General features: G+C 38.1%; 2 protein-coding genes across 2 annotated transcripts in view; one reads left to right on the forward strand and one right to left on the reverse strand.

Moving 5' to 3' along the window:
* The window catches only part of Cue (Low-density lipoprotein receptor repeat domain-containing protein cueball), a 62,584-nt gene that overhangs the window by 17,203 nt on the left and 30,894 nt on the right, over positions 1–14,487 (forward strand). The gene's annotated exons all lie outside the window — the stretch shown is intronic.
* On the reverse strand, positions 4,805–6,325 carry LOC140669535 (forkhead box protein D2). The gene has a single exon (XM_072899482.1). It carries the CDS (start codon positions 6,093–6,095, stop codon positions 4,920–4,922), a length of 1,176 nt encoding a protein of 391 aa, XP_072755583.1. The 5' UTR covers positions 6,096–6,325; the 3' UTR covers positions 4,805–4,919.

Consider the following 14,487-nt stretch of genomic DNA (forward strand, 5'->3'; position numbering starts at 1 on the left):
TATCTTACAATCATTTGGACTATACAACGAATTTGCGATAACGTTGAAGTGTCTATTATAAATGACTATCGCACTTAAGATCGTTGTTTGATAAATTGCGCTACGTTAAACTTTTCCAATGTTAAATTATTAGCAAGTGTTTATCTACGATATATCTATGTAATCTATCTTTGAATTTTCCCTCTCCTCGACCCTGGGACTCTTCCTCGACCCTCTTATCTCACATGCGCAATTATTTTATCGCATTATGATACAACGTTTACTTATGTGTTTGAGATAATGCAATAATAGTTGCATTTGTAAACTGTAACATCATCGTTATTTAGAACACGCGTAAATCTTACGTACACACAATCGTAAATCTTTGTGATCTAATGTAGTACTCGTAAATCTAACAATTTCATAATGAATGTTGCAACTTGCAACGCTGGTTTTTCAGTTGCGAAATCATTGTAATGATAAATTTAGCATGCACACAATTACTCTCCTATCTAAAGAATTAGATATTACGCTTGTTGTATAACAGATGTAAGACACGTGTTAATTGACTATTCAATGTGGAAAAAAATTTTAGAATGAAAAATGATTTCTAGAAATTATTTATCCCATAACACATACCGACATGTTTGATAGTCTTATCATATGACAAATGTAATATCAATCTGGAGCTTTGCGGTATCGCGACTTTGATTTTATTTCCGTATTGAAAGCGCGATTACACATCATGCGTATTACGAAGATACAAAAGATAATTCATTTTATCGCGTTTATCAATAATTAAGCTAATCGATTAAAGCCTACTTTGGCATCAGTATGTTTCCTATAAAATTCCATATATATATATATATATATATATATATATATATATAAAGTGAATTATAATAAAAAAGAGGCTAAAAATTTAATTCAACCGCGATTTCGTGCTCAATGCATTAATTCATCATTATTGATTTAATATACATACACGGTAAAAAACATTTTGTATTTTTGTTGAAATTTTTTTGTGTTAAATGTTTAACATACTCTTATGTTAATATAACATACTGTCGTTATGTTATTTTAACTTTTCTGCATTGAGTTAATATTCACCGTTTCTAAGAGTTAAAACAACACAATTAACAAGTAAATCTTACACTAATTCACATTTTTGTGTTAATTTTTCACATATTATTTGTCTTATTTGTTTAAATATTTGCCTTCTGTTAAATTAATATTAAAATTAGAGTGGGCAAATTGCGACATGAGAAACGTGTTAAATTTAACATAAAATTTTTTACCGTGTATAGATATATCATACTTGGGTGCATAAGGCAATAATAGTTGCTTTTGCGTGTCTCATTAAGCGTCATCAATTTTTCTCTTCGCGGGAGACACGTGGAAGAAGGAAAACAAATGGAAAGAGAGAGAGAGAGAGAGAGAGAGAGAGAGAGAGAGAAGGAGAGCAAGAAGCTGACAAAGAAAAACTGAGAGATTAGTAGAACCGCGCGTTTTAAGCGCGATGCTCGAATTGCCGCGAGATGCGGCGGCGGTGGCCGTTATCTTCGTCACGATCGAGGAATGTAATATCGTCACCCCAAGCGACAAGAGTTGCCTTCGTATCGCCGTTTAGAATACCGTCGTCGAGGGGTGTACAAGGGGAAGGGGAGAGGGGGGGGAGAGAGGGGGGCAGGGATTAAACTGCAATGAAAATCCACTCATTCTCCTCCGGCCCGCTACCGTCGCTGCCGCCACCACCCCCACCCCCATCCCCCGCTTTCGCCCTCGCCCTCGCCCTCGTCCTCCTCTCTTTTCCGCTTCGTATTGCCAAGAGAAGCGGGTAAACAAGATATTGCTTTGTACGCCTTCTCTCGCTTCCATCGACTTCTCTCTCATCTTTCCCCGTTATCGCTTTATCTCGCGCACACGACATCCTTCCCCCCCGTCAAAGCGTGACGAAGAAAATTACTCGTTTCTCTTGGTAAATTGTAATCGACAATTTTCTGCCTGGTGTATTTATCCTACCTTTGTTTTTATCTCGATTACATAAAAGTAAAATTGCTATTATATTATTGTTGTAATAGTGTGTTTAGAATTTTACACTATAATGAAGAATGAAAAAAGGAAAATAATAAAAAAAAAAAAAAAAGAGAATAGATGGGAAAAAAGTGGGGAAAGATATCGTACAAATATACTTAACGATACTTTATTGTGTTTTTTTTTTTTTTATCATTATACATATTATTATAAATCTATCACTTTGACACATACAATACTTACTAAGATCTACAGACGATTCTTTTAACGATAGGATGTGTAGCCTATAACTAAACATATATCTAGACTTCGCTGCTTAGTCTTAGCCGAGGAACAAAGTGAAGTACCGCGAAGTGATGTCTCGTAATGAGTTGAAAAATATATATGACATTAATAAAATATATCACCGTGGAAAAATTCGCTAAATATTCGCTCGTTACGAGATTTTCACACTTTGTGTACACTGGTCGTAGCAATGTAGGGATAGCGGGCCTGCTTATTTTTACGTTGAATTAATCTGAATTTGGGTAGATTTTTCAATTTCGTTATCAAACATAAATTATTGTACATGTATATCATTAGTTTTTTTTTTTAATTTTCGACAGTGTTGCATACGCTCGCGTCATATATTTTTAACCAAATATCAAATAATGTCATTTCGTATGTAGTATAAATATCGGGTTAGTGTACACTAATCTTACACCTTTCGATAGTTATAGCAAAATGTCCGAGACGGTAACAAAATTAAAATTAAAATTGATCAAGTTTCTCGTATATATTTCTATTAATTCGCCGCAAGATTTGATTACAGTTTTAGTTTTCTTACAATTTTGAAAATAAACGCCCACTTTAATTCGTTAGAATTCTTTTAATAAATTATTGCATTTTCCAAGATGCACAATTTTCGTTTCTAAAAATTTAAATAATATTTTCTTTTTTTTTAAGTCTTAAAATTTTCGATATGCGTTAAAAATTGCACGATCCTTTATCACGTACAATGCAAATTGTAACGTCTCTCGAAAGTGATAAAAATGATTAAAGATATTCTTTTCTTTCTTTTTTTTTTTTTAAATGGAGTATTCTCCTTTTCTTAACCGTAAAATGCCGTATAGATATTCACAATTACATACGGATCGCGCTATGGATTCGCTGTATGTACACCAAACGTCTACCGCTTACGGCTAAATGGGGAGGGTGGGCGGCTTTACGTTAAATCCACCGAAGAAAGATGCTCCCCGCGAGCGCGCTATAACAGAGTGCTGCGCATATATTTGTTCGGGACTCGTATTTACAATGCCGATATTAATCGACCATATAAAAGCGGTCTAAGTTCGCCTAATCGACAGTTCTAGGCAACGAAAGTGGAATCGGAGGGTACGCGGGCAATTTATTCGCACAACGAACTTTGTTCGCGCAAAAGCTCGTATATTCGACGAGTGGAAGTATGTTATTGCATTCAACTTATCCGTTTGTGAGATTTATAATAATTGCGTAATGAATTTTCACGTATCATTTTATAAAAGCGATGAATAAATATGATTGTAGTGTAATTATATTGTGCGAAAATTTTGGTGCGCACACAAATGCAACGATTCAAATATAGTTAATTATTTATGTTCATGTGTTATATTATTGCGTTGTATCATTATCAAAAACAAGAAGTTTGTCCCGTTTTCGAAATTTTCATATCGTACTTTGTAGATCTTAGATACTTGTATTTACTTCCACAAGTCATTTTGAGAAGCGACGAGGGGTGTTAAATCAAAACGCTACGCTATTGCACTACGCCTTTTTACAAAGATGCGCCGATATATACGGGATGCGCCATTATCCTCGATATACATCTTCATTAAGTTGATTCATATGTCTTCTCCTCTTTATAATTTCTGCGATTCATTTTGATTGGACATGAAACGACCATCTGGAATTTTATGCCAGGATTGATTTGATTACGCGAAGTACGACATTCTTCTCTCACGGAATAAAAATCAGGATTGCAGATAACACAGATAACGCTTGAAATTCGACTTCATGTATCTATATATACGTCCTTCTTATCGCTTGCAATCACTGAGCATTTTATCGTAATAATATATGGTTAACACATGCAGAGCAAATATTTCGTTTTCAGAGAATCACATTGAGGTTTCACAAAATGTGAAACTATTACGTGTCGAATGTCCCATTATATATGAATTCTGTCCAAATGATACAAAAAAAATATTTATAATATGATGAAATAATATTTAAAGGATTGTTCAAAAAAATTTATAAAAAATACGAAAATGCTAATTTTTCATTACCAATATTTATCTTCTATTTTGATATTAATAAATTAAAATTTCGAAGAAATATAACTTGGAATTGCGAATATATCGATATATTTTGTTTATATAAAAAGTTAGAATGTTTGTTTCACTTGGACAGCATCAATCATAAAATATTTGCTAAGCGATATCGATATTACCATCACTTTTGAAGGGATGAGTCGTCCATCGCGGAGCCATTACATCGGCTTCTCTCGAGTCATTCTTGAGGATCTCTTGATAATACTCCGGTAGAACCAAGTCTCTGATCAGCGACGCACAGTTCACAATGTGATCTCGATACGGTCACCATTCGACATAACGCGATAAAGTTCAGCGTTCACTTTACGGTCCCGATCACTATTCTTTCACCGAGGGAGGGAATGCCATCTCTCTCACGCGACTTTTTATTTCAAGGGGCGGAAAACTAAAGTTCCTGGAACTTTAATTGTTGACGAAAGGCGAAGGAATTTTTGATTCAGCAATGATTGTAATTTTTTTGACTTAAGAACGCGTGCGTTTAAAGCGCATCTGCGCTTACTTACGCCATCGTCTTGGGAAAGTCACTATTCGCGATTAAGAGAGAAGGTCGCTAGGATTCTAGACAAGCGGCGAAAAGGCGGACGCTTGGCTTCTGATCTCTCTATGCTCCGACGGGCTGAGATCCAGCAACGCGCCGCAATTCTGATCGCTAGCCGCCTGCTTGCCGATGAGCGCGTCGATGCTGAAGTTGCGTTTCTTGTCGACGCTCGTCGTGTGGCTGGCTGGCAACGTCGTGATCCTGGCGGGAGCCGGATCGATCTGCCTGATCGGCGGGGCCGTGATGGGAACGGGTTTGTAAAGTGGCGGCGGCGGTTCCAGGAATCCGCCGAGCTTCAACGCCTCCAAGGTTGACGGAGAGAAGTCTAGCAGCGGCAAACCGGGTGGCGGTGATAGATAAGCGGCACCGGGATATGCCAGAGCGTTCGGATGACCACCGCCGCCGCCGGGGCAAGGTCCTCGATCGCCGCAGATAGCGAAGGTGGCCATTATCGCACGATCTCGTAGGACGTAATGCGGCGGTGGCCTCTTGTATCGCTTCCTGCGTCTTAGAAAGCTACCGTTGTCAAACATATCTTCCGCCAGCGGATCCAAGGTCCAGTAATTGCCTTTCCCCGGGTTTCCTGGCTCGCGCGGAATTTTGATGAAGCAATCATTGAGCGACAAATTGTGCCTGATAGAGTTCTGCCAGGCGGGAAACTTGTCGTGATAATAGGGGAAGCGGGACATGATGAATTCGCAGATGCCACTCAGCGTCAGCTTCTTCTGCGGCGACTGCAGGATCGCCATGGTAATCAAAGCGATGTACGAATACGGCGGCTTTATCAAAGACGATGACATCTTATCGGAGCTGTAGCCGGACGAGGGTTGGCCCGAACTGCTGGATTTCCCTGACTGATTTGATGCCGACATCATCGAGTATGACTTCTTGGAAGAACGTCCTCCGCCACCGCCACCGCCACCGCCACCGCCACCGCCACCGCCACCGCCACCGCCACCGCCACCGCCGCTGTTACCGCTTCGACTCCTGCCGACCGACGGCGGCGCCGAGGTCGGCATCGGTATCGGCGAGCAGCTTGGTATCACCGGGCTTGATGACGTCTGCGACGGCGGCGACAGATCGTTCTTGTCGAGACTCACCGGGTCCACGATCATGCTGCTGCTGTCCGAGTCCCGGTCACTATCCGCGCAGCCGTCGCACGACAGGTTCGACATCATCATCGCACGTGGCTCCATCGTGATCGCCGCCTCATTAGCGTTAGGACGTGACCCCGAGGTGCTCCTATTTCGCCGTTGGTCCCGTGACCGATTCCTCGAGACCGCCGCTCGCTAGCATCCTCCGTCCAAAATCCACAAACGTTTTTTTAGGATCGTTGTCGTATAAAATGCAAGACTGTTTTTTTTTTTAAATATTTTCTTGATAAAAAGTTTAAATTTTTCTTATGGAAAAAATATTTTTTTATAATTCTTCGAAACGTTTTTTTTTTTTTTTTTTTTTTTTCTTTTTTTTTTTTTAATTATAAAACTAATGTTAAGTCGAAATCCTTATGACTTTCGCTAAAGACAAAATTTTATCAGAGTGTTTTCTGTATTTAATATTTTTGTCATATCAAATTTCTGAAATTTATTAAATTATTAACAAACAATTTTTTTTGTTAAAGACAGCTTTATTCGTGAAAGAAATCGTATCGTAAATTTCAGATTAATTATATATTAAATTTTAAGTCCAATATGAAATATTTCACTTACGACACGTCCTCTTTCAACATGAATCATAATATAATTGTTATAAATTATACTCAAGCAACTCCTGTCTCATAATACAACATAATTCCTCTCAGAAGAGGAAAACTTTGACTGTCAAAATATAACAAGAATTCCACTCGTTATTATTCACAAAATTTTCTTACAAACAGTTATTTCCAGTACAAACAACTGTTTTAATTTTTATGAAAATTTCACCAACTACAGCCTTTTCAGTTCCTTGAATAAGAAAACTTGCACGTTGCAATCGACTATAATATTGCTATATGATACAAGTAGAAAGTTTTTACGGTTGTATGTCCACGTAACACATTTCTTGCAATTTTTTCATGGATCGTCCGTCGTCGGGAAAACACGCGAGCGACTTCTATTGCGATATATTTCAGCGGAGTGACTGTCGCATTTTATCCGTCTATCCTGCGCCTGACGAGTGCTATCTTACGCTAATAGTTTGTTTTCACAACGATAACGGAACTTTTTCGCTTTGCGAAAATGCTTCTTTGTGTTACTTCTATCCGATTCGCGGCCTCAAGCTGCGACGCACATGTGAGGCGTCCGTCGAGGCATCGTCAAGGATGTCTCTCGCGATCCTGTCGCGTCTACAAGGACACGTTCCATAGTGCACCTTTCGCCAACGTCTAAACCGAACCAACTTTATGAATCGAATTTGAATCTTCCCATCAGCTCACTCGTTAGAAAATAATCTCGCAGCCGACTGATCGATCTTTTCTCTTCATTAAACCTGGTGATCTTGATTGAAACAAAGCTGTCTTCCGGAACTTGATTTAAGATTATATCAAGGATTCACGCGCGAAATCTTTCGTGACATTCTCAAGAAGCATTATAAGCTCCTTTGGACGTTTACGCGCTTTTTCTTTAAGGTTAAAATCGTGCCGGAATCGGACGTCACGAGCTCGCGGACGACGAAGGGTGCACGATCGCGAGCGTAGGATCGTCTACGGGGTGAAATCGAGGCTCGAATTGATTTGAAGCGGCCGCTTTGGTCCTACGTGGGCGGACCAATGGGCGGGCGTTTCAACCCCTACCCTGACTAGCACTCCGTCAGACGAAGTCACCCCACTTCGCTGCTCAGACCGCCGTGTTTCCACCCTGCGAGGGCCGCGAGGGTGGAGGAGCGACGTGGCGACGGGGAGAGAAAGCCCCGGAGGGGGTTAGGACGGGAGTTAGGAAAATAGCGGGATAGTTAAAGGGACTTTCAAAGTGGGGGTTGAAGAGGGCGGGAGAACAAAATTGTAACACTCCGAAGGCTGATTTGCTTTGAGCGGCGCGATGAAGATGGAGCGTGAGCTCCGCTGATCTACGAACATTCGCCAGCGATACGATCTTCATCGAGAACGATTGCTTTCTCACCACGGACGTCAATTTTCTGACGTGGCTACACGTCGCATAAAAACGGTGTATTCAATTTGCGGAGATCAAGAATTAATGTTTCATTTAATATCTAAAACTAGTAAGAACATGTACTTTTTTTATTTATTTATCTTGATTTTTTTTCTTAATCCTTATATTTTTTTATAGCTGTCAACGCATAAATTTTATAAAATGTTAGAAAGTGCTTGAACTTGTTAATATTCTTTTAATTATATCAGATCCTGAGGAAGACTATACTAATTATTTTGGTTTCTCAACTAAAATTTTATCTTTAGAAAAATTTTAAACAAATAATATTAACAATTTTTTATTTATTCTGTTATGTATAATATTGCACTATTTATTCGGTTAATTGAATACCTGCTTTATTTTAAACAATTAAATTCAAAAGCAAGACTTTGAAGTCAAATTTAAGATTCCTTACTATAAGAAAATGGAAAATTTTTCTAAACTTTCAAGAGAAAGTTCTTGTCTTCAAGTTTATTCAGAAATTATGTAATTAAAAATTCGAACTTTTGCTTATCACTTTTAGCGTCTCGAGTGTTTCATTTTTGCAGCGATACATTCTCAATTTTGTTAATATTTTTTGAAGAAAGTAACTTGATGCAAGATATATGGTGCAAGGGTTAAAGAAATAACCATGTTCCATTAACGTGTCGCATTTTCATCGTGGAAGTGTTGCAATCAACCAGCGACTAGATCCGTGGAATCGCCAACAGAGCGAGACGAGCTGCACGCATCACAAGTTAACTTCCCTGAGGCAGCTCAAATAGAATCTGTATTACGCCAGAGCGGTACATAGAGAGAGAGAGAGAGAGAGAGAGAGAGAGAGAGAGAGGTGAGGAGAGGAAGAGATAAAGATAGAAAGAGAGAGAGAGAAAGGCTTGTTAGGGGTGAGAGACGCTGATGTATACTAGGATTCATAAATACTTTGACACGTTCACTTTAGGTCTACTAAGTTTTGACACATCTAATATATATTAATTTTAATTATAAAATATGTAAATTACATAAAATATACTTATAATTAACATTTTTAATATAAATAATTATATATATAATTATTTATATTAAAAATGTTAATTATATGTATATTTTATACAATTTACATATCTTACATGTAAAATTGGAGAAAAGAATAAAGATTATATGATCTTATGTCAAATTCTAAGTCACTAACAAAATTATTTTGAACTTAATTTAATTTAATTTTAAGTAATTCGGTATAATTTATCGACACTCAAATTAATTAAATTTATCTTTGTAATTATTGTGTATCGCTAATTATATATATATATATATATATATATATATATATATATATATATATATATAAATATATATATACATATAATTTATGACGAAATTTATTATGTAAATTTGTGAGGAAATCCATTAATCTACCTGTTAATAAATCTATTGAAATGAAAGTATAAAATAATTTTGAATATATTTATTAATTTCTTATTTTTTCTAATCATAATTTCGCCGAAATATATGATATGAAAAAATATCTTGATCTAATACATTTCTTCTGAAAATATTTCTAGAAAATACATGTAGAGTAAATGTGACTTGGGATTTATGACGCCTGGTGTACAAGTGAGAGGAAGTGAGAAGCCAGAATGAGAATGAGATAGCAAGAGAGGGAGAGAGAGAGAGAGAGAGAGGGGGGGGGAGGGGGAGAGGGAGAGAGACAGAGCAACGGAACCGCGATATAGGATGCGGATGCGAGTCTACCTGGGCGCACTATCGGTTCACAGAGCCGAGCCGAGAGCGAATATTGTGTTTACCCGTACGCATGGCTTTGCGGTGCAAATAATCTGGTATTATTGCACTTACTCCACGTACGCGCGCGGGGTAAAACTCTTCGCCAACTGCAGTCGTTCCCCCGCTCAATTGTGCTTCCGCTTCTTTGTGTTGTAGCGCTCTTCGCTCTCCGGATTTCAATATCGCTCGCGTTAATGTTAATGCCGCGCCGTTGCATTGTGTGCCATTCTATCTCTGAAATCTCACGACCCGCAAGACGCCGTAATGATTATTATTCGATGTGTCTTGCATATCTATCGTATTGTGTTTATTTACGCTTTAACCCTTTAGTTCCAATCGCTTATATAATCTTAACAAATAACTTAATAATGTAAATATAAATATAAATATATTTCGATGGAGAGAAATTTTAGTCTGAATTGATCGAAGTATTTATAGATAAAAGTTGATATCTCTTCTAAATAAAAAAGAATATTTTGAAACCTAAACTATTATTATATAACTGTTCTAAGCAAAGTTTTTACTTTTATTTATTTATTTTTATGTAGCAGAGAGTACAATACCAGCCATTGATATTCACACACAGAAAAAAAGTGTCAAATCAAAACTTGTATACTCATATGAACGCGTTTATTGTTTCATATATGCACAATAATTTATTTTCTTCTTGGAAGAATTTAAAAACCTTAAATTTCAACAATATTATATAATCTTATTTCAATACTATAATTGTCATTTCAAGAATATAATAATTATTTTAACTCAACTAAAAAAATTATAATCTTCGATTTGAACATGTGTTATATTTTCTATTCAACATTTTTTCCTCCCCATTCAAGAAAATTATTCTTAAATGACAATATATTTTTTTTTTTTTTTTTTTTTTTTGTTGAACTGTATAAAATATCTTCATCCAGGCAAATTTTCTTTATTTTACGCAATATAATCTCATTTCAAGATTTACATTTTGAAATTAAAGATATCGTCAAAAGTAAAAGAATATTCTTTTTTCTGTGCGGTTAGAAACAATAAGTACATTCTGTTACACGAGAAAAATATTCGTCGATGTGACGGTTGAATAAAAATATTTTTTTGCTCGATCTTCTCGCCGGGAGTTTTCTCGCGGCGTAAAATATCGCGGAAAAGGTGTTTTTCGCTTTACGGTCTCCCTTGCCGATTCAGCGATTACCGCATCTTAATCTCGAGTTCTGGTTAGGTTAAAACCGACGACAAGAATAGAGAGGAAGGGAAACGCGGGGGGGAGGGAGTGAAATACACCCCGTTCCACGGGAAACTCTTAGAGGTTCACCATTCACTCCGTGGCGGATTGCGGATTCCGAGAGTTCCACCATTCGATTCGATTGCTTCTTACCCTGGACTCTCGCCGCTCGTATTTACCTCCTGATTTCTTCTCCCTTCGTCCCCTTCGCGTCAGTCTTCTCGGACCAAATCTTCCGGAAATTCCAGGGCAAACCGCGCAATCGGGGATGTCGACTTTGTACTAGCGACTAGCATAGCTACAAACAGCGAAGTGAGTTTGTGCTAAATTCGAATCTAATTCGATTTGCTCAATATTTCAACCGACTAAAAATCGATAGAATAATTACGTTATATCAAGTATATTATTTATCCTTCAAGTACTCGAATATTCGGGTTTAACTTAAAGATAACATTTTTTAACATAAATTTACATTGCGGCGCTTTCTGAAATAACTCTAAAATATTCTTTATAAAATATTCTATATAAACGCTTAAAAATATCATAACGCGCATACAAAAAGGATTAAGAAATCGTTGACGTATTCTGTCATCTATATAGCATTAGCAGCGACCTAAAATCCTCAATTTCATAAGAGAACGATGCAACATGTCATAGTCAACGTCGAAAAATAAAAGGCGCCGCTTTGCGGTGACTCAAGTACGTGCGGTACAAAGCTCACAAAGGGTTTAAAAAAGAAAAAAAAAGTAGTCGAGAGGATGAAGACGGTAAGAACTGCGAAAAGAACGCAGCAACGGGGAGAAAGGACGAGTGTTTACTGGCGGCAAGGAACCGCGTCGCTACTACTAACTCGTCGTCGTCGTCGTCGTCGTCGTCATTATCATTGTCGTCGGCCCTCTCCGCGAAAAGCCGGGCAAGATTATACCGCCATCTTGGATGTTGGTAAATATCCCGCGCCGAAAGAGAACCTGCAGTCGAGCGAGGAATCCGGCATGGGCGGAGAAGTAAGCCGCCGTTACTACTACTAGCCCGGTCGTCGTCGCTGACGATATGGTGGTGGTTGCACCACCGGCGGTAGTAGTTGTGACTTTATACGAAGTGGCGAGATGGTCGTGAGAATGAGAAGGAGGCGCCTGTGCAAGGAAGTCGAAAGTGTCGGGCAGCGAGCGGGACGGAAGCGAGACGGAAGCGGGACGGAAGCGGAGCTTGGAAAGGGTAAAGAAGTGCGAAGAGAGGTCTTGGCGGCGCACAAGGCGAATATCCCCGCTACAAAGAATACTGTCGGCTTTGCACCTTTTTCAAGACGTCGTTTTCTTGCTTTGCGTCGAGAAAAACCCTACTCCTTCTCCACTCGACAACCTCGTCCTGTCCTTTTCTCCCCTTCCTCTCTACGCTTTTTCCACCCCGTTTCCTTTCCACCCCGTCTCGCTTCGCCATCGGTCTCCCGAGATGTCCTCCGCTTTCATTACCCCGTCCGCCGTCACATCGCGTCGAGAAAGGACAGTCATTTACATGTGGGATCTAGAGATTATAAACTGAGAGATTTGCCTTGTCGCAATCGAGAGAGAGAGAGAGAGAGAGAGAGAGAGAGTTTGTATATATGATACATTGCGAATGTATTTGGATGGATAGAAACCGTTAAATAGAGATAAGAGATAAAAATAAATACAAAACTAAAATTTTGTTATAATTCAGTTACAATATTAAATTACATACAGAATTATTTTGTCTCTCACAATAAAAAATTTTAAATTTTACTCCTTAAAGAAATCACACAAAAAGTAAGCTGTAAAGAAAAATAAAAGAAACGTGAAGCACAAAGGCAAATACTCGATCATTTTTTTTCGATAATAGCGATTTCGAAATAAATTATGTATATGTGAAAATATATAGGGACGACATAATTTGCTATTATTTTATACGGATAATATTTATTTAAAAAAAATTTTTCGGAAATTTGAACAAGAGCGATCGATATGAAAAGTTTATTCGAGAATCATCTTGTAGATCAATTTTAAATCAAATTATTCAAGACAAATGAATCGCTTTACCAACGACAGTAATTGATAGGGGTGGTTAAATTACGTGGTTCACCCTGTATATTGTCTCATTTGCGCAGATTGAAGAAAGACACGGAGGGGGGTCGGAGGGGCCCTCCATGGAACGGCCCGATTGTGGTGAAGCTGTGCGACCGAATCTGAAATTCAATTCAATGCAAATGCATGTCGGTGGGGAACACACTTACGGCTAACCGGCGAACGAGATCGAGGATTCGCTTAGTTGCTTAGGACGTGGTAAACACTCGACACTTTTACTCGAGACTTATGAAATATTGATAGACAGGTTGGCGCGCCCGACGTTAACGATGTCGGCGTCATTAACTGAGAATACTTGACGGATGAATTATCGGTGATCGTTCTTTCGTAAAGAGACACTTTATTACCATATCCGTCGATACAAAGAAAAAGAAATCGTATCGCGATGTAGGTATAAAAGTAACAAAAATTTTTTTATATATCAACATTATTATTAAGTTTTTACAATAAAATTTTAGCTATTCTTTTATATTAAAGATTAATAATTATATCTATAAAAAAATGTGATTTTTTTCTCTTTTTTTTTTTTTTTTTGTAAAATTCGACTGTGACTTATTGTTAGTAAGTGTACAAAAATGCAGCTATGTTTTTCATTTTTGCTTGAGAAGTCGGATTCTGAAATTATGCAATATTTTACGTTACGAGTTACACTAGAGCCGAACAAATCGCGTTCTAACGAAATGAAACGCCAACGCGTATCGTAAAAACGTTCGCGAACATACTTGAGCAAAAAGGAGGGACACACGCTCTCTCTCTCTCTCTCTCTCTCTTTCTCTTTCTCTCTATTAAGCACCAAGAGAGCACGACGGGCCAACGATCCCAATTACAAACATTTCTCGTGGCTTTTCAGAGTTGCATTTGTCCGAGGAGGGCACAGGGCACACCGCCCTTCGTCGCGCATTTTATAGTTCCCGCTTCCGCGCGCCCGACTCTCGCTAAAAGTACTTTTTCGTTTTCGAGTGCGTACGAGCGTACATGCGGGTTGATTTTCCCTTCTTCACCCCCTTATTCTATCCTGTATAGCTTTCCACTCCCTTTTGCATCACCTCCCGCGCAAAGACATAGCGACCTGATGCTGAGTCCACATCTACGCTGGACAATAAACTTACTTTCTGATTTTGCATTCGGCGAGCCTAACAATATTTTCTATGAGAGTTGAAATAGGTCTTTAAAAATTGTTAATTTAATTTTTTTTTTTAATATATAAATTTATTTTTGGAAGTTATGATATAAAATTATTGAGCGAGAAAAGCGGCACATTTTCGTGTATATATATTTATGAAATTTTTTATGACGTTTTATAAAGTACTCTAAAAATTGTTATGCTGAAGCATCACGCGTGTCTCGTAATCCCCAAAAGTCACGATAGAGCATCGAGCTCTAAAAA

Source organism: Anoplolepis gracilipes, chromosome 9, assembly GCF_047496725.1.
Source record: "Anoplolepis gracilipes chromosome 9, ASM4749672v1, whole genome shotgun sequence".
In the NCBI taxonomy this organism is placed as follows: Eukaryota; Metazoa; Arthropoda; class Insecta; order Hymenoptera; family Formicidae; genus Anoplolepis; species Anoplolepis gracilipes.